Source organism: Cibotium barometz, chromosome 2 (genome assembly GCF_041138505.1).
Source record: "Cibotium barometz isolate CiBa-2024 chromosome 2, ASM4113850v1, whole genome shotgun sequence".
Taxonomy (NCBI): Eukaryota; Viridiplantae; Streptophyta; class Polypodiopsida; order Cyatheales; family Cibotiaceae; genus Cibotium; species Cibotium barometz.
Genome location: NC_141047.1, coordinates 46540034 through 46565610, shown reverse-complemented (window position 1 = coordinate 46565610; position 25577 = coordinate 46540034). Strand labels below are relative to the sequence as shown.

Below are 25577 nucleotides of genomic sequence, written 5' to 3'. Positions count from 1 at the left end.
TTCTAGGTCTTCGAAGGTGTTGAAGTGTTTTGTGTGCCAGTTTGTTTTGCACCACCCTTTGGTCTACTGAAGGCCGGTTTCAAGGTTCCATTGCCAGGATATCGTCGACTCTCAAGAAGGTGAGCCCGTGGTTGCTCTGGCCGGGACAATCGCCAACTTTCCCAATGGGGCCTCATTCAGGTTCAACAGGTCGCTTGGTGCAGCTTTTGCCTCACCCGAAGGTACTGATCGCTGACAGTACATCTGCTTATGGGACTTCTATGATATTGTGTACTAGTCACATGAGATGGAAAAGTTGTGTATGGTTCACAGTTGGCCGCACCATGAACTATAACTCCAACTATGGATAACTCTGTCTACACCTATGGTTAACAGAGATGGCAACCTCCTAATGACTTCGTCTGCATGGGACCACAAAGATCACTGTGTATAAGCTGCAACTTTGCAGTTGCTCGTAGAGCCTGATCACGTGGGAAGGAAAACCGATGCATTTTTCCCAAAATACATCCTTCACAAATGTGATCTGGAGGCTTCTCCATGAGAGGTAGATCTGTAAACATGTTATGTCGCTGCATAAGCATAAGACTACCAAAATTTACATGCCCCATGCGAGCATGCCATAACTCCGCATCAACCATAGCTGGAGTAAGAGTGAATGCATTATAAGCAGACTGATCCACTGGCTGAAATGCATCCAACTGATAGAGTCCATGACATAATGTACCAGTAAGCATCAAGGTCAAGGCATTAGCTTTGTCTCTGACCATGCATTTATCATCATCAAAGTGGACTTGCATACCACACTGTGCTAAAGAAGAAATGGACAACAAATTCTTCTTTATCCCTGGTACATATAAGGCATCTGTAAGGCGGAGAATGGAGCCATCAATGGCTGTGAGCTGAATCTCCCCAATGCCACGAACTGGATATGAAGCATAGTTGGCACACTGAACAGTTTTGCCAACAGGGGCAGGGCCAACATGACTAAACAAATCCCTGCGAGATGTGATATGCTTTGAGGCACCACTATCAAAATACCAAGTACATGCATGCTCTGTCATACTGAGTGCCTGTGAAGACCAAGAGGCATCATAGCTGCATGTATAAAAACAGTAATCCCTGTCCTCAACAAAAGAAGCAGTCTCTGGAGGAGCTTTAGAAGCATCATTAACAGACATCCCAGCTTCCTTTGCCTTCTCTTTGGCAATCCTCTTCCTACATTCAGTGATGTAGTGACCTGGCTTCTTGCAGTAATGACATTTGCCCTTCTTCTTGGGCTGTCCATCACCTTTCTTGGTATCCTGTGAAGAACCACCATCACCTGAATTTTGATTTGAACTCTTTGGCTGAGTTTTTCCTTTCCCCTTTTGACCTGTAGTAAATGCTTGTTCAGCATTTGTGTTCATATTCATATTCTTCCTCATTTGCTCTTCTTGTAGCAAGAGAGCAACAAGTTCCTGATACTTGAGGGGTTCAACAGCATTCCTCATGCTGAGGTTCAAAGAGGTATGAAAAGCCAAGTAAGATCTTGGCAAAGAGTGCAAGATGGTGGACACAAGCTGTGTCTCAGGAATAATCTCATCCACATTGATGAGTTGCTCTCTCAAATCCTGCAGCTTGTTTAAGTGGCTAGACATATCATCTCCTTCATTCATTTTCTGATTTTCCAGCTCTCTTTTCAAAAATGAGATCCTAGCCTCATTACGAGCAGCATACATCTGCTCCAAAGTCACCCATGCATTCTGTGAAGAGCCAGTTGAACGAATATGAGGTATAATAGACCTCTGTACTGACAATGCAATGAGTGACAAAGCTTGTGCATCCCTGGCATCCCATGTCTTTTGAGCATTTGTTCTTTGAACAAGCAATGGCTGCCCTGGAGCCTGTACCTGTTGTCCACGTCCACGAGCACCCCCTTGGGGAGGAGTCTCTGGAGCCAATGGACCTGGACGTGGTTCATCACCACTAACAAAATCCCAAAGACCTTTTGCCACAAGCACATTTTTCAGCATAAAACTCCACAAGGAGTAGTTCGTGCCGTCCAATTTGTCTTCCTTAGACAAATACGTGAATACATCACTTTGCTGTTGATTTGCCATTATGCCTACGCACAATGTTGTACCTGTGTATCAAAAAACCCAATAGCAAGAACCCTGAAAACAACTGTACTCCACTGAATACAGTTCACCCAAGTATGCCTGCACTCTCAATCCTCTGAATGTGCAGCTCAATGCACCAATGACTGAGTAGAGCAGCAAATGGCGTACACAATGCCAAAATGCGCAAATTTACTGCACCCAAACTGTGCAAAAAACCTGTATAGTTCTTTGCTAGAAAATCTACCTGTTGTGCCTGTAGTTTTTCACAGAGAAAATAGTATTGCCCAAAAACAGAATATTTAAAAATCTGCCTGTTGTGCCTGTAGTTTTTCACAGAGAAAATAGTATTGCCCAAAAACAAAATATTTAATGCTTACCACAGATTGACTGAGCAGGTTGTGGTACAAATGCAGGTACAGTCCACCAAAAAGAACACGTACTGTTGACTGTACTGTGCAGGTACAGTCGACTTGTACTTTACAGGACTGAAGGCGACTGCAGGCTAATACTTTGCAGGTACTGTGAAGGTACACTGCAGGCAGGTACAGTCGGGTTCACTGCAGGTACACTGCAGGCAGGTACCACGGGTACAGTATCAGTCGACTTAATACAGTCGACCACTGCAGTTCGAAGCTGGTACACGTGCGCTGACAGGCGCAGTCGGCGCTGACAAGATGCAGTCGGCGCTGACTGTACGGGCTATACGAAATGTACGTTTCTGCTGACGGCGGCGAACAGGTACGGCAGATGTACGGGCAGTTGTAACAAGTGAAAGCGACTGTGTACAGCAATGGCAAGCCTTCAATGCTCTGATACCAAATGAAGGTACAAGGGGTGTTAGGGTTAGGGTTTGGAGAAGCTGCAAACAAGCGTGGAGGCCAACAGAGAGAGAACACGACTTCAGTGTATTATGCTTGATAAAAGTGAAAGTACAATAGCCACATAATAGTGACCTAAAGAGATGCGTTCACATGTCTGGCCATAAAATGTGCCAGGTGGACCAAAACACCTATAAACTGAATATAAGTGAAACTAAGCTAAACTGGGGGAAAAAACCTCCACTAACTGAAGTAAAAAGTGCCCCAGTAATCTACTGATGATCACTAGCACTCCTTTGGGTGCATACACAGCATAAAACCCAACATCTATGGAGGGCGTAAATCTTGCGAGCAGTGCTAGAGTTAGTTTGGTTCATGGATATATGGATCGAACTCTACTTGTGCATATATTCGTACACTTTCTGAGATATTATTGTATTCTGGTGCCATTGGATCCTGGTACCCTTGGGAATACATGGGAAATACTCTGGATTGTGTTGTGTGAGGAATATATGTGGTGGGTAAAGCATCACGAGAGATATATTTGGAAAGTACAAAGTGGATGTATTGTTTGGATGCATTGAGTGCTTTCATATGCTCATGATGTACCACCAATCCTGGGTCCTCCGGGATGGCCATGGGTGTAAGGCTTGCGAGCAGCCCTTAGACTGTTACTTTAGAGTGGTTAGAGCATCTTGAGGGGCATATTGCTTACGAATGCATATGTGTGTCATATGTGGAGTGACGCATGGTTTTGTTTTTGGCTAACACAAGTTATGTGTTTCCATTTGGTTCTAGACTTTTGCTGCAGGTTCTGAAGGAACAAGCAAGAGTTGTATGTCACTCTGACGTGATGGTGTGTCCATATTGTGCAAGATGATTGTTTCATCACCCATGTGCACTTCAGAGCGATTGCTTTTGTTATATGAGGCGTCTCTGCTGGACGGATGCCTTACTGTGCCACTGAGCGCAATCGAGGACGCTTGCCATTTTTCAAGAGGGGGGTATGTCATGGCCCTGTGTTTTCCTCTTGACATTATGCAAGTGTGCACGGGAACATGGTGGTCAGTGTGCACGATATTTGTAAATGTTAATACTCGGCATCAAAGGTGAATCTAGGCAGTTATAAGGACCTTTTTCATAACCCCATGTGGAAGGGAGGGAGACAAAGGATTTAAAGGTTTAAGAAACCAATCACCTTTTTGGGATGAATCGTGGCCCTTTGGGGGGCTACGCTATTATGGGAGGAGCTCCACTTTAGGAGGCGCAGGGCTGTCCACGCTTTTTGGGGGGGGACTGCCGAGGACGCTTGCCATTTTTCAAGAGGGGGGTATGTCATGGCCCTATGTTTTCCTCGACATTATGCAAGTATGCACGGGAACATGGTGGTCAGTGTGCAGGATATTTGTAAATGTTCATACTCGGCATCAAAGGTGAATCTAGGCAGTTATAAGGACCTTTTTCATAACCCCATGTGGAAGGGGGGGAGACAAAGGATTTAAAGGTTTAAAAAACCAATCACCTTTTTGGGATGAATCGTGGCCCTTTGGGGGGCTACGCTATTATGGGAGGAGCTCCACTTTAGGAGGCACAGGGCTGTCCATGCTTTTTGGGGGGGGGCTGCCTCTCTTTGCAAAAGGCTGGCGGGCAGGGCTGCAAGAAGCGAAAGGCTGAATAGGTTTTTCTCTCTGTCTCTCTCTCGTGGAAGGGGCTGCAAGAAACGCAGGGCTGAACAGCATGCTCGGCTCCCTCTCTCTCTCTCTCTCTCGTGGAAGACGACTGCAGGACAGGAGGCGCAGGACTGCACCTTCTCTCTGTCTCTTGTGGAAGGCGGCGCAAGACTGCACGTCTCTCTCTCTCTCTGTCTTTCTCTCTCTCTCTCTCTCTCTCTTCGTGAGCAGGAGTCGGGCTGAACAGCAAGCTTGTTCTGTCTCGCTTGGCTGCTGGCAGGCTGGCTGCAGGAATCACATGCAGGCGCTCAGCCAAGGGACTGTTCTCTCTCTCTCTCTCTCTTGGAAGGGGACAGAAGACTGCAGGAGGCAGCACGTCTGAACAGGCTTCTTTCTCTCTCATGGTTATGGAAAAAGCACATGCTGTTTGCTGTGGGAAAACAGCCCTGGTTTAGGCACCGTGCTCGGATGGTGTATCTGTGAGTTTCTCATGGAAACAGGACATTGGTTTTCGAGAGGAAATAGGACTCTGGTTTCGGGGAAACAGGCCTATGTTGTATGCGATACAGGTCTTTGGTTTCAAGTGGAAACAAGTCTTTGGTTTCATGAGGAAACATGTCTTTGAATTCATGTGAACAAGTTGTTGGTTTCTCCAGGAGATAGGTCACATGCGGGCCGTGGTTATAGGAATGGACACATGTTTTGTACAGCCTTGCTACTAATTGGACAGGGGTCGGGGAATCCATGATTGAGATGGATAGTACCTTTGGACGGCAAAGTGGGATAGTCTAGGTGTGTCGACTGTATAGTATGCTGTGCTGTGATGCGAGTTCTCTTTTGGGAAACAGTTTGGAGTCTTTGTTGTGATGCAGGAGCACTGGATGTATCAAGGTGTGATGCTATCCATAGGGTGAGAGGCTATGGATGGTTGTGGCAACCTTGACCAAGGAAGAAAGCTTCTGTGTATAGGACTCATGTGAAAGAGTCTTTGGGATGTAAACAATAGCTGGAATTGTTTGTGGATGCCGAGTGAACATGAAGCCATGATGCAGGGTCTTTGCAGGCTTCAGGAGTTCTACTATGACGGCTAAGTTTCCAGCCTTATTGTAATCAAAGCTCTTATAATCAATTAAAGAAAAACCGCAAGGGGCACCACTGCATTTTTGGGCCAATCGGTGTTCGTGTATTGTTTGCAAGAGCACTCTAGCTCCCCTTGTTTGTTTTCCTTTTCTAGGTCTTCGAAGGTGTTGAAGTGTTTTGTGTGCGAGTTTGTTTTGCACCACCCTTTGGTCTACTGAAGACCGCTATCAGCCACAGAGGGCCACCACCCATCATGGTATGCTGTAGTAGATGAGTGGTTCTCAGCATATGGGCTCGACATGGATAGATTACCGCCCTTCCAGTATCATGATGACTCCCCATACTTTACATATTCCTCTCCCGAGAGAAGAGGAATAGAGTTCTGAGACAAGATTTGATCTAGATGGAGACTTGGTCGGGTCCCCTTCCAACCAAGATGGAGTACTACAAAGATCATTTCCTTAGATTCACAGAGAATGGATTTGTCAGACAACCAGTCTACATGGATGTACTCGTCTCACACTATGAGGGTGACTATTGGTCAGATCAGAGTTTCCTCACACTCACGAGATTGAGGCAAGGAGAGTAGCACGGACCGCTAGAGAGGACATAGTATGCAGATTATGCCACAGAGAGGTAGAATCAGAGGAGCATTACATATGCAGATGTCATGTATAATATGAGATCAGAGGGAGATACCACTGCTTGTTCAGAGAGGGTTTTGACCCACTTAGCCGGGTCACCGGTGATGGAGTATCCTGATCAGAGAAGCCTAGGCCTTTTCCTCCTTGAGCTACACCGACATAAAGAGAGGCTTCTACAAGTGCAAAGCCAAAGATCCCAGTCACAGATCACCAGCTTCTTCAAGCCTACCAGCGAGCCATCCGAAAAAGACTCCGATTTGCCAGCTTTCGGCCTCTAGGCCTTTTCCTCCTTGAGCTACACCGACATAAAGAGAGGCTCCTACAAGTGCAGAGCCAAAGATCCCAGTCACGGATCACCAGCTTCCTCAAGCCTACCAGCGAGCCACATCCCCCTCCCCCTGTATCATCTACCTCCCGACGACGAGGGCTCAAACTACATACAGCCTCAGAGATCAGAGCTGCCAGGAAACTGCGACTACCCAAACGCAAACCACCACTACTCCATCAGGCCCAATCTGCCTAGATCCCCCTCCCCCTGTATCATCTACCTCCTGACAAGGGCTCAAACTACAGAGAGCCTCGGAGATCAGGGCTGCCAGGAAACCGCGACTACCTTGACGCAAATGACCACTACTCCATCAGGCCCAATCTGCCCAGATCAAGGCGCGATACCGCAGAGCTATGGAGGAGAGAGAGTCCAGAGGCTACACCAGGGCACAGCAGATGTGAGAGTTCTCATACTACACCCCAGGATATCCATTGTGTGGAATTAGTAGTATACCACTTATCATGATTATACATCTATAGCGTGCTAGACAGTGACTACATAATGAGCTGCATATGACTAGGATTAGCTTTTCATTTCAGTTTTTCTTTCCATGATACTCAGGACATGGACTTGTTGTATACAAATTTGTCTCTTAGGCCAATCTGGCCTTCCATAGACATTAATATATCTTTTCCTTTTCCTTTACATACAGTGGAGAGCCTGTGGAGTATATGTTACCTCATGTGTATACCTTGGGATCACTTTTGCTGGACCTCAGTTCTCGATGCGGAAGGCGGCCGACGCTAGATTGATGAGGGGATATAGATACAGTTTCAGGAGCCGAGGACGAACCTTTGGCTATTTGATACTCTAGTTACACCTGCACTACTGTATGGTGCCCCCATCTGGGGTCCTAGCTTATACCACACAAGGAGACAGAGGAGAGAGCCGACCGAGACAGATACAGAGGAGGTGTATGATGGGTGGAAGCCAATGGAGAGGCCCCTAGTGGCGATGATCTCACGCATGATTAGGAGTAAGCCATCAGTGCCACATGAGATTGTGCAGGCAGAGATGGGGGCTGCACCAATAGTGACAGAGGCTCTATTCCGAACAGTGACATACTGGCACAGGCTATGGGAGCTTCCACTTTTGATAGATACTCCCGGCTAGCCCTGGAGTCCTCGAGACAGTTGACACTTAAGGGAGTTACCGAGTGCTAGTATGCACAGGTAGGCACTTGGTTTGGCATGCACGGTATGCAGATGGAGGCACTCCCCCCGTTCCAGTACTACATAGAGGCCTCGTCCGTCATTTGCTCTCAGCTGCACAGAGCGGAACAGGGTTATCAGGAAGGACATTATCAGACTGGATACCAAAGCACATGGAGTTCACCTAGTCGTCCCCACTGGGGACGACGATGGCCTTCTACAGAGATCACCTCCTATGCCTGACAGAGGATGGGTTCATCATCCGCCCACGCTACATGGACACACACCTATCCTTTGGGGTGAGATGTGTGATCGGCCAGATCCGCACCTCGTCGCACCAGCTGAGAGTGGAGACTGCCAAATATGGGCCTAGGGCGGCCGCACCAGAGGATAGGATATGCCAGCTCTGTCACACAGAGCCCGAGACAGAGGATCATTACATATGCCGTTGCCCTGTATACTATGAGATTCGGGGGAGATTCGGGGGAGGTTCCACTGCCTCTTCCGAGCTAGGTTCGGACCACTTTCCAGGATCATGGACTCCGGATCAGAGATGGGACTTTTTCTTCTAGAGCTCCATAGACACAAAGAGTCCTAGATCAGCTGTACTTGCTCGAGGACCAGCACAGAAAGCTCTCACCGACTTCTTCCATACTAGCACTCCAAGGGCCGATCCACCCATCATACCCAGACCACAGGCTAGTGCAGGAGCTCGGCCGAGAGGTGTGACACTCGACAGAGCCACTGAGTTATGCAGAGCTCGACGCCCCACACCCCATGGCCCTCGCCCACGGCCACGCCACCACAAGAGGATCCGGGCCATCATCTCCCATCATCGCAGGAGCTTCTCGCACCAGCTCAGTTTTACCACCTTGAGCACCATGTCACAGCGGTCCATGAGGGTTGTATTAGGGTGATATGAGAGCTCTCTGCTCATGTACCTAGATCAGATTTTATAGTTCTAGATTTTTGTTATCTTTCTTTATTACTATTTTGTACCCAGGATGATGTACCTCATGGATATGATGTAACCTTTTGGTCTCATAGGTCACTTTGGCCTTTTGAAGACATTAATATAACATTTCATTTCTCTCTCTCTCTCTCTCTCTCTCTCTCTCTCTCTCTCTCTCTCTACATAAATCACTTCCTCACACTCACTGAGGATGGATTCATGCAACAATCGGGCTACTTGAGTGTTCACATGTCCCATGCCATGTGGATTGCGATTGGCTAGATACGGGTTTCATCCCACTGCCTCAAAGTGGAGACAGGTAGAGCTGAGCGCATCTTCAGAGCCAGGAAGGTCATACGGAGACCCAGACAGGAAAGGATCCGCCGATTATGCCACACAAAGGAGCATGCCCATTATATATGCCAATGCCCTGTGTACTATGAGATTCGGGGGAGGTTCCACTGCCTCTTCCGAGCTGAGTTCGGACCACTTTCCAGGATCATGGACTTCCCAGATGAAAGATACCTGGGACTTTTTCTTCTAGAGCTCCGTAGACACAAGGAGTCCTTAGAGAGATCCAAATCAGCTGTACTTGCTCGAGCACCAGCACAAAAAGCTCTCACCGACTTCTTTCATACCAGCACTTCGAGGGCCAATCCACCCATCATACCCAGACCACAAGCTAGTGCAGGAGCTCAGCCAAGAGGTGTGACACTCGACAGAGCCACTGAGTTATGCAGAGCTCGACGCCCCACACCCCATGGCCCTCGCCCATGGCCACGCCACCACAAGAGGATCCGGGCCATCATCTCCCATCATCGCAAGAGCTTCTCATGCCAGCTCAGTTTTACCACCTTGAGCACCATGTCACAACGGCCCATGAGGGATGTATTAGGGTGATATGAGAGCTCTCTGCTCATGTACCTAGATTAACCCCATGCACCGTTGACCACGAGTCGACTAGGCCCACACAACCACCTTGAGGAGTCACCCTAGACAAGCTGGAGAGCTATGTAGAGCACGGCGTCCACGACCCGTTGGGCCGCGGCCCCAACCGAGACATTATTAGAGGATACATGCGATATTGGCACAACCTCGGCACTTCAGCCTGTCTATGCTGGATCGACTATGCGAGACATTATGGGATGAGTCTATCTCAGCCGCTTCCCATAGCCTACCATTTTTCCAGTTCCACACTTTTATCACATATGCCTTTTTCTGGCAGTTGTATCAGGCCACTAGTTCCTCTTTGGCCACATGTTATAGCTAGTTGTTTTTCAGTTTATGCTTTTCATTTTCTACTCGAGACATTTAGTTTCCTTGAGTTTTGGATGTATTGGTACTTTTCTCATGTATTGGTACTTTTCTCATAGGCCACTCTGGCCTCTTGTTCTCTCTCTCTCTCTCTCTCTCTCTCTCTCTCTCTCTCTCTCTCTCTCTCTCTCTCTCTATGCGCACCCAATTGTGTGCCTGCTGAGTTGATTTGTGCGCCTCTGCTCTCTGCGCACCCACCTGCATGCCTCTTTGACTTGTGCGCCTCTGCTCTGCGCACCCAACTCTGCGCCTGCTGAATTGACTTGTGCGCCTCTACTCTATGCGCACCCACCTGCACGCCTCTTTGTGCGCCTCTGCTCTTTGCACACCCACTTGCATGCCTCTTTGACCTGTGCGCCTCTGCTCTGCGCACCCAACTCTGCGCCTGCTGAATTGACTTGTGCGCCTTTGCTCTATGCGCACCCACCTGCGCGCCTCTCTGTTGTATTCTATGCGCACCTCTGTAGCCTGCCTCGCTGCCCTGTGCGCACCTCTGCCCGCCTCTCTGCTCTGATTTGTGCTCAAGCAATTGCTCTATGCGCACCCAACTTTGCGCCTACTGAGTTGACTTGTGCGCCTCTGCTCTATGTGCACCCACCTGCACGCCTCTCTGCTGTACTCTGTGTGCACCTCTGTAGCCTGCCTTGCTGCCCTGTGCGCACCAACGTGCGCACCTCTGCCCGCCTCTCTACTCTGATTTGTGCTCACGCAGTTGCTCTATGCGCACCCAACTTTGCGCCTGCTCAGTTGACTTGTGCGCCTCTGCTCTATGCGCACCCACCTGCACGCCTCTCTGCTGTACTCTGTGCGCACCTCTGTGGCCTGCCTCGCTGCCCTATGCGCACCAACCTACACACCTTTGCCTGCCTCTCTGCTCTGATTTGTGCTCAGGCAGTTGCTCCCTTTTTTTCCCCACCCAAGCAACCACCCACGCACCCACCCCCCTTGCTCAGGCCCCCAAGGTAGCAACTAGTAGGGGAAAACATGTCTCAACCCCTGGAGGGAGAACAGGATGGTGAGACAACCTTTCACACCCCCATGAAGGCACCAAATGCCTACCACAAAAGACTGAGGAAAGGGATCATGTCCCCTGGCTCACAAAGGATTGCGAAGATGGCCCGACGAGATGAGGCCCTTTATGAGGAGATACAGCTTCACATAAGGAGAGAGATGAACACCATGCGACAGGAGCTTGAAAAGGAATGGACCGAGCAGATGCATGCCCAAAGGAAAGTGATATACGAAACGCTGAAGGAACAGATATATGTCCAATTGAAGGGAGAAATGCAAGCCCAAGTACGGGTTGAGATGGAATTAGCCCAAGCCTTGATGCACACGGAAATGAAAAAAGAGATCCAAAAATGGAAGGATGACATGCTCCGAGAGATTGGCACAACAGTTGCATCGTACGAAGGCACTTTGAAGACACGTATGGCTGACCGTGAAAAAGACATCACAGAAATGCAAAACACTTTGGAATCATGTAAGGCAAAAGTGGCTGCAGGTGAGAAGGAAATGCATTCATGGGCTGAAATTGCCAATGCCACAAAGAAACAAATTGAGGAAGTCAACCCATGGACTGAAGTAGTAAAAAAACAGAAGGATACACCAGTCGATAAAGTAGAGGTGATGAATGCTACATTGGAAGAGGAAGCCAAGAGACGGGCACATGCCTTACATGTACACGTAGTTGGGTGGGAAGATAAGGGAAATCCCCAAGAGGATGCAAAAGCTCTTGCAACAAAAATTGGAGCCACTGATGTACCCATTACCGGAGCATGGTGAGTAGGCAGAGATGAAACCACGGCGAAGATATTGATCATCAGGTTTGGTGACTTGGAGAAGAAGGCCTTCCTCTCCAAAAGGATGGCCCTTAAGGGGGAAAAGATTTATTTGGATGAGGACCTTACACCGGCACAGATAGCACACCGCAAGGAACACATGCCGCATGTGCTTGAGGCAAGGAAAGAGGGGAAATGGGCGGTATACAAAGATGGCTAAGTCATCATTACGGAGAGGAGGCCCGCTTGACGGTGCGCGGCCTATGAGACCTTGCGATTCACGGTGTGGAATTGCAACAAAGCCCTTAGAACAAATGCAGGATACTTTCAGACACAGTGATATTGCTGTGTATACAGAGACCCATAAGTGCACAAACAAGAGGCTTCCTAACGTACGGGGTTATAGATGGGAATCAGTTTTTCACCCTCAGCCACGCACAGTGGGAGGTACCAGAGGATCTGGAGGAGTGGCAATACTTTACAGGGAGGAGCTTCATGACAAAATACATGTGGTACATAGAGATGGAGATGCAAGGTACATGTGGGTCCGAATACGCAGAGGAGCTCCGCGAGCTATATGTGGCGGTATGCTACTTTCCCCCAGTCCACTCGAGGTTTGCACCCTCAGAAGAGTCGCCCTATATACCACTATATGATGATATCATGAGGTTCACCAGCCGGGAGATCACGGCAGAGGATATAGGGTTGCAAACATCAGCACAAGATGAGGGGGGAGATTACAGATTATGGCAGGCATTTTCTCACTCTCGGGAGTGCACATGGGTTGGTCATATACAATGGCTTATCGAGATGGCAAGGATCAGATGCTCTCACACACTGGAACTCTAAAGGGGGAGCGAGCACAGTGGACTACTTGATGGGATCTCCTTCATTGATACCTAATGTGCGGGGTTTCACGATTTCCAGTAGGCCCATTGGCATAGCAGCCGATCATGCATACCTGAGTTTCACACTAGTAGGTAGATCCCCAAGAGATGGGCCAGCCACTCATCTACCTAGGTACCCGAGATATCAGTTTACACGTGAGACAGTTGGGGTTTACCGAGATGCAGTATTTGATGGCTTGTTCGCTTTAGACCCGCATAGCCCTCCGGACGAGATCACGAGAGGATTGGCAGGTGTACTACATGCATCCGCCTCATATGCGTTTCCCTGCACTATGATCCCTTCCACAAACGCCAGCAGCACTGCCCCACAGAACAGTTGGTATGATGATGAGTATCGTGAGAGACGAGCACAGCTACAGCGTGAGATTGCCATTGGGACTCACACGCATAGACAGACCAGGATGATCTTTCGGCACCTTGTGCGGAGGAAGAAACGAGCCTATCTGGCTAAGCTAGAGGAGGAGAGCTACCAACTCTTCCTAGGGAAGGACAGCAAGAGGGCATGGAAGATGTTTCAGGAGAGACAACCTGGTACTCCGATTACTGCACCTAAGGCATGGCATACTTATGCTAGAGAGCTATATGATGCACCCCCCACCCCCCCCCCCCTCCACTGGGAGCTAGACCGGCTAGCAGCACCTTTTTTACTATGCGGATGGTGCTAGATGCGATAGACAGGTTACAGAATGGAAAGGCACGAGATCATGATGGGCTAGTTGGAGAGCACTTCTCATATGCATGAGACACTTTGGCTCCGCTCATCGTACATGTGTTTAATCGTGCCATTTGTGAGGGTTTCCCGACAAGCTGGACAAAGCATATCATTGTACCACTCTTTAAGAGTGGGGACCCCATGGTACCAGGGAACTTTAGGACAATCATGATTGGTCATTACTTGGCCAAACTATATGGCTCTATATTGGAGTCAGAGCTGAGCCGATGGGCAGAGAGGCATGGTCATCGAGCACATGGACAGGCTGGCTTCAGGAGAGGATTTACTACCTTGGATCACATACTGACACTTCGGGCACTTATTGAAGAGGGCAGGGCACAGAAGAGAAGGATATACTGCTGCTTTGTGGACTTCTGCAAAGCCTTCGATACCATACCACGTGCCAGGCTTATGCACAAATTGCATGACCTTGAGGTACCCGAGGATATGCAGTGGGGGATATATGCTTTGTATGAGTCTGTGATGACAGGCAGAGTCCGAGCTCCAGGCGGACTATCTGATAGGTGACCAGCACGATAGGGGTGAAGCAGGGACCAGCAGATATGCAAGAATGAGATGAAAAGTGAGGGGAAGGGTGAGAACCCTTATATATCCCTCCAAAAAGCTGGTCAGCCAACTGCAGGCCGACAGTTGTCCAATAGCATAAAATGCTATGAAATGCCTTAAAAATGGTAAAAAAAATGCCTAAATAATATCTGCTAAATATGCCAATGCAGGGTCTCATAAAATGAACAGTACAAGCATGAAAAGGTGATGTAGACCCTTTGGAGATGATACATTCCAACACCTCCTCTTTAGCGCCAAAGGGGCGGTCCAATACCAACACGCTAAAGTAACACCTCCAAAGTCGCTCTCGGAAGTGGTTTGGTGAAGAGATCAACCACATTGTCCTTGCTAGAACAGTAGGCCAACCAAAGAAGTCCCAACTCGATCTAGTCATGTACAAAATGATAATGCACCTCAATATGCTTGGATCGTCCCTGTATCACAAGATTCTGAGCTAGAAAGAAAGAAAGAAAGAAAGAAAAGATATATTAACGTCTACGGAAGGCCAGATTGGCCTATGAGACAAATCTATAACCAACAAGTCCATGTCCTGAGTATCATGGAAAGAAAAACTGAAATGAAAAGCTAATCCTAGTCATATGCAGCTCATTATGTAGTCATCGTCTAGCATGCTATAGATGTACAATCATGATAGGTGGTATACTACTAATTCCACCCAGTGGAGATGCTGGGGTGTAGTACATCATACATGGGGCATGGGGCGAGGAGGACTCTCACATCTGTTGTGCCCTGGTATAGCCTTTGGACTTTCTCCTCCATAGCTCTGCGGTATCGTGCCTGGATCTCGGCAGATTGGGCCTAATGGTGTAGTGGTGGTCTACGTCCGGGTAGTCGCGGTTTCCTGGCAGCTCTGATCTCCGAGGCTCTCTGTCGTTTGAGCCCTCATCGAGAGGTAGCTGATACAGGGGGAGGGGGATGTGGCTCGCTGATAGGCCTGAAGAAGCTGGTGATCCGCGACTGGGATCTTTGGCTCTGCACTTGTAGAAGCCTCTCTCTATGTCGGTGTGGCTCAAGGAGGAAAAGTCCTAGGCATCTCTGATCAGGATACTCCATCACCCGACTAAGTGGGCTAAAACCCTATCTCAACAAGCAGTGGTGTCTTCCTCTGATCTCATAATATACAGGGCATCTGCATATGTAATGCTCCTCTGTCTCTACCTCTCTGTGGCATAATCTGCATACTCTATCCTCTCTATGGGTCTGTGCTACTCTTCCTGCCTCAATCTTCAGAGTGTGAGAGGAAACTCTAATCTGACCAATAGTCACCCTCACAGTGTGAGACATGTGTACATCCACATAGCCTGGGCATCAACAAATCCATCCTCTGTGAATCTCTGTAGTACTGAATCTTGGTGGGAAGGGGACCTTCCTCTCCTCTCCGGAGAGTGTAAAGTATGGGGAGTCATCATCATACTGGAAGGGCGGTAATCTATCCATGTCGAGCCCATGTACTGAGAACCACTCATCTATTGCAACACACCATGATGGTCCTCTGTGGTAATACTCTATGAGGACTCCATGGCCAAGCGGGGTAGTCTCTCTGGACCCATGCCTCTGATGATCTCATGTGGTACTGATGGTTTGCTACAAATCATCCTAGAGATCATGAGGATCTGCGGTCTCTCCATCCCACGCCAATCATATGTGGAGAGGTTAGGGGGCAATACCGGTGCTGCATACATCATAGCTAGGCTGACTAAGGTGTCAAATAGCCATCCTATGGTGCGAGGCTCCTGGAAGTGAGCCTAATGATAATGTCGCTCCATCAATGCAAGAGCAACATAACCTTGGGTGAGCCTGTCCTGTGATGCCTATCTCATGGAGAAATGGCTCTCATTACTAGTGAAGGTAATACCCAAGTATACATATAATTCTGTCACCTCCACTTGGCTGCCTCTATATGTGATCATTGTATCTTTCGTAACCCGTCTCGAAGTGTGAAAGATCATAACCTTGGTTTTCCCAAGGTTCACTGAAAGGCCTCTAAGGCGTCCATGTGGCGTTGTAGTGCCTCTTACGAGTCAGATATCAAAATGATGTCATCCGCATAGAGTAATAAAGTGACGAAAACCCTTGAGAGTAATGCACCTGTAAGCACCCCGTACAACGTGGTATGCTTAACAATTAATATTCCCGTTTATTTTCGATGGTTATTCCACACTTCAAATAGATGAATAACAAAACTAACTTCAAATAACTCAATGCTGAAATTAATTACAACACATGTGCATAAGATAGCAGTACATATTGGAAGTAAAGTTGAAAGACATACGATGGAGCAAGATTGAGGGTTGAAGATAGGCAACCCCCCCAAGATGGGAATTTATTTCTAATCAACCTAAGAGTGAAGAAGAAGTAATCTTCACTCTCACAGACCATGCAAAAGTCTATGCTAATGAACATACAAAAACAAGCAAGTATGCAAATGCATTTTCTTACAATACATAGATAGTGAGAAGCCCGAATGTGAGAGAGAGTAATCAGCCTTCTTGTTGATGTAGAGCTGTACAATGGCTGCAACTTTGTGCTTGATCCAAAGATGAAGGGAAAAGAGACTTTATAAAGCTAAAATTGGAGTAATAAGAGAGCTGAAACCTCATTTACAGACTTGCTGCAATAATGGACAGCATGGGAAAAGGTGGAAGACGGAGTACTTACATCATGTGAAAGTGTCGATGGAGAGGTAGGGGTTGTACCCAAGTGGTGCGGGCTGCTTTAGGGTGAGTAGGGACTGATTTACAACAAGGGAGTTGTGTGTAAAATGAGAGGGAAAGGGCTGTATTTATAGGAAAAGAGACCTTCAAAGCTTAAGAGAGAAAGTAAAGCTAAAAAAGACAAGTATCCAGCCACATGTTAGAAGGTGGGATAAGTGGAGGGACACTTGGAAACTCAAGTGACAAGTGTTGGGACACTTGTCCATTCTTCTAAAACACTTGGAGCTCAAGTGACAAGTGTTGGGACACTTGTCCATTCGTCTAGAACTTTCTGTGGTGAGGTGTCACCTACCAAAAAATAGAAACCTCCAAATTTAGCAAGCACAGTTAGGATGCAAAAATTACTAAATATAGTAAGTGATTCCTAAATTTTAGGAAATCTCTATTTTTTAGGGTTAGCCTTCTTAGGGCAAACCGAGGTCCCTATTTTTTGGGCCCAGCCCTATATTTTAGGGACCCCCCCCAAATATGGAAGTCAAATGAAAGCTCTTTCCGTCCACATTCACAAAACAGTAATGGTTTTTCAATCTGATGCATGTAAAATGAAAATCAAGCAACTCTAACATAGACTTTAATTGGTCATGCCATCTTATCGATTGTAACTGTCTCTTCTAGCAAATCTAGCCCACACTCCCAAGCATCAATCCTTCTGTGTGCGAGCTTGACCCTGGTATGCTTGAGTTCCGGCTATAGGCGCCCAATCAGGTCATATAGGTGGAAGTGTGTACTATCCATGTTCTAGCCCACTGCGTGGACCCACCATGACCTATGGCCACTCACTAGTAGCCAGCTCCTATGCACGATTCTATCCAAATGAATGGATTTTCTTGCTTATCTAAATTCAAAGGAAAACATGAAAAACGTAGAAGAAAGTATAATTATTACAAAGGATACAAAGAATTCTTTCTTTCATTTTGCGTTGAGTCATGACAGCCCTCTGGCTTTCATTCAGCTGTCCTTAGCTGAAAAGCTTCTTCGTATGGTTGAAGAATCCTTGGATAAGATTGCATGAACTTTTCATCTACCCATTTTGCATCTATTTAGGGTAGATCTTTGAATTTCAGCAAAAACTTCCAAGTCACAAGGCCACTTCTGGTGGTTTGGTCCTTGTGAAACAATATATGTTCTAGTTCTAGCACCTGTTCAGTTTCCTCCACCAAAGGTGGATCTTCAATGATGGGTTCTTTTGGTTCCGGTCCAACAGAAGGCTTTAGCGAACTTACAGGCTTGATCTTCCAATGAGGTGGAAGATCAAGCCTGTAAGATACTTCACTGATCTTATCAATAACTTTGAATGGCCCATAATATCTATTGGACAACTTTGGAAAAGATGAAGTTTGGCCAGTTCCCTGCTTCAGACGGCTTTTATCAAATTTCAGCAAAATATAGTTGCCCTTCTCGAAGACCAAATGCCTTAGACGCTTGTTAGCTTGCTTCTTTTGTCGCTCCTAAGCCAACCTGATTGTGGAGCAAACTTGATTCATTGTTGTTTTCAAATCTAAAACAAACTCATCAGCAACAAAAAATCTTATCTTTGGTGCGAACAATTGGTGGTGGAATCACTTTACCCTATATAACCTCATTTGGAGCTTTTCCTGTAGATGAATGCACTGTATTGTTGTAGGCGAACTCCAACAAAGGAAGGTATTTCTCCCACTGAGTCTTATGTTCACTAACATAAGCTTTGACAATATCGAGGAGTGTGAGATTCATGATCTCTATTTGCCCATCGGTTTGAGGATGGAAAGAAGAAGAAAACTTCAAGGTAGTCCCTAAGTTTTCAAATAAAGCCCGCCAAAAATTGCTTGTGAACTTAGAATCTCTATCAGATATTATTTCAGAAGGCAACCCATGTAATCTAAAAATGTGATGGATAAAGAGTCGTGCAGCTTGTGTAGACTTTAGTGTTTTATGACAAGGAATAAAATGTGATTGCTGAATCTATCAATAATAACCCAAATCATGTCATGACCTTGTGGAGTTCTTGGAATACCTGAGATGAAATCCATAGTGATGGATTCCCAAGGAGCATCTGGAATTGGTAAGGATTGCAACAAACCAAGAGTCTTTTGTTTGTCATACTTCGATTTTTGACAAACCAAGCATGACTCTATGAAGTCATGGGTGTCTCTTCGAAGTGTGGACCAGTAGAAGAAACGCTCTAGTGCACTCAAAGTGGCTGCCCTTCCTCGATGACCTGCATATGGAGGCTGATGGCCTTCTCTCAACACTTTTTCTCAAAGAGGAAGAGTGATACAGAGGCGATTATTCATCAAGAGATAACCGTCTCTGATAAAGCAATCTGTATAAGACCCTCCTTGCTGTAAATTTGCCCAAACAGCTGCAAAATCAGCATCTTTCTCATGTGTTCTGCATCTCCTGAGACACTTCATGATGGGCCACTATCATGGTTGAAATTTGAGGAACTCTAGAAAGTGCATCTTGAGGGACTCTAGAAAGTGCCTCTGCCACTACATTATGCTTTCTAGGAGTATACATAATCTAAAAATGAAACATGGATAGGAAGTTTTCCCATTTCGCATGTTTTTCTTGTAGATGCCTTTGAGTTTTGAAATTCTTCAAGCTTTGATGATCAGTTCTAACCAGAAACTCGTTGCCTAACAAATAATGCTTCCAAATCTTTAAGACATGTACCATAGCTAATAATTCCTTTTCATAAATGTCATACCTTTTCTCTACATCATTTAGCCAACGACTTTCAAAAGCCACAGCATGGCCTTCTGATTGAGAACTGCTCCAATGCAATCTCCGCAAGCATCTGCCTCCACCACAAATGGTTTTAGCAAATCGGGAATGATAAGTACGGGTCTTGAAGTGAGGGCTGTTTTCAGCTTTGTGAAGGTTGCCTTCTCACCTTCCATCCACCGAAAAGAGCTTTTCTTCTTTGTCAAGTCATGTAGAGGAGAAGCTATGTGTGCAAAATGCTTGATGAATCGGCGGTAGTATGAGCACAATCCAAGAAAATATCATACCTCATGCACATGTCGAAGATCTGGCCATCCTTGAATAATTCTAATCTTCTCAAGATCCGTTTGAATGCCTTCAGAAGAGATGACATGTCCAAGATAATTTATCTTATCCATAAAGAACTTACTCTTTTTACCATTGATTAGAAGCTGGTGTTCTTGAAGAAGTTGCAAAACCTCTTCCAAGTGTTGGTGATGTTCTTCTTCATTCTTGCTAAACACAAGAATGTCATCAAAGAATGTACCGACATGTTGGTGATGATCTCGAAAGATGCGTTCCATCATTCGGTTGAAGGTAGCCGGTGCATTGGTCAATCCAAAAGAAACGACCAACAATTCATAAAGACCAAATGAAGTGCGGAATGCAGTCTTATGGACAACTTGTGGTACCACCCTAATTTGATGATAGCCGCTCTTTAAGTCGATCCGACTGAAGATCTTGGAGCCTCCTAATCGATCCAAAATGTCATCGATTCTTGGAATTGGGATGCGGTTCTTCATAGTGATCTTGTTGAGAGATCGATAATCAATGCAAATTCTAACTGTGCCATCCTTCTTCTGAGCAAGGAGAACTCGGGAGGAGCAATAAGGAGAATTGCTTGGCCTAATCAAGCCACGGCTAAGTAGGTCCTCCACCTGTTTCCTTATCTCTTCTTGTTGTGGTCGGCTTACACGGTAAGGTGCAAGATTGGGAGGAGAGCTACGAGGAATGATATCTATTTGATGGTCTTCCGGCCTTTCTGGCGGAAGTTGATAAGGAAGATCTTCTGAAAAACAATCTTTGTACTTTTCCGAAAGCTTTATTTGCTCTTGGTTTTGAACACTCATTTTTTCTTTTCTATTATGAGCATCATTCACATAAATCAAACAACAATGCACACAATCTTTAATGGCTCGAGAGACTTGCATATGGCTTACCATTGGTATGGTGTCTCTGCTTACTCCAGCTTGGATTTCGTACTTCTTGCCTCTATGCTTGAATTCCACCTTTTCCTAGGAGGTTCATGGCTTCAACCACTCGGGGATGGATATAGTGGTGGGTAGCACCACTATCAAAACGAATAAGCACGGGTTGGTTAGCCACTTTGCCCCAAGCCTTGAAAAGTTGCCTTCTCTCTAGAAGTGTATCATCCTAATATTTAAGTTCCTTTAGTAGTGCGTTGGTTTAAGGCGGCTTCGCTTCTTGCTTTAGCTTATTGGGACATTTTACAACCATGTGTCCCTTCTTTCCACGTTAGAAGCACTTTCCTTCCTTGACATATTCTTCAAGTTGCTTGTGGGACAATTTCCTTCGAAAGAGTGGACATTTGTCCCCAGTCCTATCCTTCGTCTCTTGAGGCGCAATTCTTGATTGGGATCCCGCTTTAAACCTCTTCGTTTGAGACAGATCTCGGTTGTCATTCGTCGCCTTGCCCACCATCCAAGCAATGTGCAAGGCCTCGTCGGTCCATGTCTTTGGCTCGGTTTCTTCTTGTACCACCTTTAGCCACCAATTCAAGGTGGCATCCTTCAAATGCATGCGAACCATACGAAGCTTGGACTTTTCGGAGAAGTCCTCTCCTCCAAAAGCGGCATCAAATTGATTAACAAAGGATAAAGTGTCCTGCTTACCATAAAAAGCATCGAACTTGACACTCTTCGCTACTGGCTTGAAGTCCACTTTGCCAGTTGTTGAAGGCTCATTTGCCTTCCTTTGCCTTACTTGTCCCGAAGAGGCTGCATCCGAGAGAGCAGGCCTAGGAGTAGCCTCCCTGTCTTGTCCACGAAAAGCAGATTTGGTGGCTCTAGATCCTTATGCAATGGTAGCTCCTTTGGCATGAAGATAGGCTTTGGCAGCTTCAACTCCTTCAACTTTGATGACTCTATCTTTGATGAAATCTTCAAACATCTAAGCCCTTCTTTGATCTTGTTCCCTTTTGGCTCTCCAAGCAAGGAATTCTTCGACTCTTATCAGCAAACTCCTGAATTGCTGAAAATCATGGTACTCTCCTTATGATATGGCCACGGTCTCATGAGTAATGGATCAACGACCCTAGTTCCCACCTCAAGTCCTGGATCGGGCTCATAGTTGTTCCCTTCATTAGGTCCTTGGTTGCCCTCTACTCTCGACATGGTTCTATCACCCCAAGAAAGATTCCTCATGAGAAATCCAAAGCTTTAAATACCACTGTAAGCCCAGCAGGGCGTGCTATGACAATTCCACCACGTATCCAAGAGAGAGAAAAATATAGAGAGACAAGATAGAGAGAGGGAGAGAGAGAAGGGATTAGGGAACTTTGCACAAGACACACGCACTGAGCGGGGAACAAACCCCGTCCCCTTTCAGGAATTTATTTAGGAACAATCCACAAGCTTAGCAAGCCAGGATCAATACATCAATGAATACAAAAGCAAACAATTATGCCGATGTAGTCAATGTCGAGGCACGAGAACCTGATGCCGGGCACACCACGAGGATGGCCCACAAGAATCTCTCACCGGGCTAGTACCAATTCAAGTCCAAATCAAAATCCAATGAACTCCAAGCTTGTAAACAAGGTACACAGTAGATACGAGTAGTATATGATGTTCAGCCCAATCATGGAGTAGAAACAGCCCTCAACAAGGTTGTACAACAGCCGGGTGGTGCTGACAGGTGGCACACGGCACTGGCAGCTCTTTCAGGCGGCACACAAGCGGCTGGCGGAGCTGGGTGGCACACAGGCAACTGGCTACAGTGCTGACAAAAGGCAACGACTGCCACCAACACAAACAAGCAACGCTGGCTAGCGCAAGCAGCGCAGAGAGGCGGCGGTAGCAATTGGCACAAACACGCGCAGATGGGCGGCGCGCTGGCGGTTCAGGTGGCGCTTGGTTCAGCATAGGCGACGGCTTCAGGTACAAGAGGCGGTGCACAGTAAGTCAGCAGCAATGATGATGACGATGAAAAACCCAAGTGGGTTGATAATGATGATGATGACTTCCACACTTTGACGATGATAAACTACACCTCAATGATGTTCTTCACGCCTTGTCCATGGTGCTTCAAGAGGTGTTCATGCTTCTTTTATACCTGAGGAGGGGATCTTACTTTTTGCCAGAAAGCTATCCATGCTTTTAGTCTTTTCCACTTTGCTTTCCTCCTTTTACTTTTTAATAATAAAATATTACTCAAATAAGGCCAACTTTTATCAAAGTTCTTGTGCTTTGCTTTTCTGGCTTTAGAGCCTTGCTTTTTGGCCCTAGAGCTACTTTTTGAAAAAGCGGCTTTTTGCTTTTTGGTCCGGTTCAATCTCCTCTTGCCAGTGGTGCCCCTGGCTCGCGGTCAACTCACTTTGACTTTTTGCTTTTCTCTACTTTTTGACCAAAACTAGTGCTTTTCCATGAGCAAACTTTATGGTCCCTGTTCCCATGCCTTCTTCAGACTTCTACCTGTCCGGCCAAGGGTTCCATCATGTGAATAGTGCTAGGAGGGCCAAATAGTTACATAGACTCTCTAGAACGCTCCACCCTTCCTGCCCCACAAGGCACCACAGCACTCTTCATGTGACTAGGTTAGGCCATATCTTAATCGTTCTCAGACAGGACGACACACAAATGTGCCATGGAACCATTCATGAGGCATCTTGTTTAATGGTGAAAAGCATCAAGGACATCATCCTCGACGGCTTGGCAAAGCAATTAAAGTTGCTCACACTGGTGGACAACAAAGGGGGCCTGCAGACCAGGAAGAGAGAAAGAAAGAAAGTAATATTAACGTCTACAAAAGACCCCAAGGGTCTATGAGACCATAAGTGATACAATGATACCATGGATATACTAAGCCATGGAAAAAATAACAGAGAGAAAAGGGAAAACGACTATCACTAGTGTATACATATATGATATCAGCATGTTACCCTGTACAGGAGAAACTAGCCAAGATCAACTAATAATGACCGACAGAATATCTGGCCTCTGTGATGGAAGCATGTTATGGCATCGAAGAACCTCCTGGATCGGCATCTATCCAGTGGAAACAAAAACTAGCACTTCACAAGCCTCCTATGGAGATGAATTGTGAAGCACCTATCACCCCCTAGGGGGCTCTTAGGTTAATAACATGCAGGCAGCAGGTCACTGGCCCATTAAAACACTGAAGCAGCCCACTCCAAGAAAATGTAAGACAGGAAGTTTGGCCGCACACAGTCCATTATTCACATTATGCTGCATAGACTCCTACAGTTCTTGGCCACTGTTCCTACAACATCCATTGAATACACTCCTAGAAGATCCATTGAAATTATGCAGCATTTATTATTAGAGTTCTTGGGCAGAACATCCATTAAACAAACTCATCTCTGACATCCATTAAATAGACTCCTAGCATATACATTGATTTTGGAGCACTTGCCTCTTGTAAACCTCGCCAAAAGTCCCACCCCAAAGCCTCTTACGGAACAATCCATCCGCGCAAGGGTGCCCTTCCCAGAGCTCCAAACCTCCAGTGACAATGCCAGGAACAAAGACAACGGGATGCCGGGCCTTGAGCCCCTCTTTCTTGAGCTTCACGCCTGGGGGGTCTGGGAGGGGCCCCGAAATGGCCTCAGAGAGGGAAGGCAGCGCCTTGTAGAGCACCAGAAGGATCCACCACGCGCAGCAGATGTAGCCAATGAGCCAGCAGCACGTGTCCAGGCATCCCCAGCCATGACGTTTTGAAGCTTTCTTGTTCTTCGGCGAGGAAGGCTTTGCAGCGGAAGCTGAAGAGGGGACCTTGGAGTCGCCATTGATCGTAGAAGGGGAGCTGGATATGGCGTCGCTATGGTTTTTCAGCTCACTTTCGCGATCTGATTTCACGGAAGAAGAAGGATGAGACGGAGGAGGTTCAGGCGAGGGCTTCTTCTTCTTCTTATTTTTCTTCTCGTCTTGTTCGAGATTTCCATCTGATGGCTTCTTCTCTGAGTGTTCAGATGATGAATTCTTCTCAGCTGCCTGTTCAAACTTTCCATGGGAAGCAAGCTTCTGCTCCGCCATAACCATATCTGAGGGCTTTTCACTGAGCAATGAAGACGACGCCTCTTCATCTCCTCCTCTATCTTCTGCTATTTCGTCTTCACGCGACAACACATACGGGTTTGCGCTCACAATTTGCTTGTTGTCGCCCCCTGTCCTGCGCCGGAGGATGTTCATGTTAGACGGCTTTCAGCGTTTTCTTCTGCTGACAAAGACAGGATAAGGTAGGAGAGCAGCCCACGAGAGAGAGAGAGAGAGAGAGAGAGAGAGATGACGTCCGCACACGTGGTGCTACATGATAATGTGAGTAGAAGATTCGAATTTCGACTGCCATCATCCATGCAGCACCTACAATTTGCAAATGGCATTTGCCACCAATCACACCATGGTGCTTGTTGGTGGGCACTCTAGGCCAGAGGGACCCACCTCCCTTTTTTCATCTTCTTTTTTTCCAAGGAGCAAGACACACGCGTGGACGGGAATCGCTCCGGACGAGCATCACCTTAACCACCTGGCTATTGTTCCCACCCCCATCATGACCCTCCCTTAGAGTCTATATCTTGCCCGTGCCAAATGACCCTAGTCTAAGAAGCAACTGTTCAAATGGATTCAAACAATGTAGCGCAAGGTCACAACTGTTCAAATGGATTCAGACAGTGTAGCACAAGGTCGCAACACAATTGGGCCTTGTTTTCACAAATGGATTGATTGTGCCCTAGGACAAAGCTAGTTAGAAGCTCAAAACTCATTTTATTTTTCCAGGCATTTTTTGTGATTGCCCGTCTTTTTGTGAAACTCTAGCTAGTTGCCAGCTCAATAGCTAGTTTGCTTAAAGTGTGAGTGACATTGACTTCTCAAAA

General features: G+C 46.7%; 1 protein-coding gene across 1 annotated transcript in view; it reads right to left on the bottom strand.

Moving 5' to 3' along the window:
• LOC147641152 (phospholipid:diacylglycerol acyltransferase 1-like) overlaps nt 1–25121 on the bottom strand; it is a 74304-nt gene extending 49183 nt beyond the window's left edge. The window contains exon 1 of the mRNA XM_086818707.1: nt 24119–25121. Coding sequence (XP_086674833.1) covers nt 24119–24894 — 776 coding nt within the window. The 5' untranslated portion in view covers nt 24895–25121. The remainder of the gene's footprint in view (nt 1–24118) is intronic.
• Between the last annotated feature and the right edge of the window lie 456 nt (nt 25122–25577).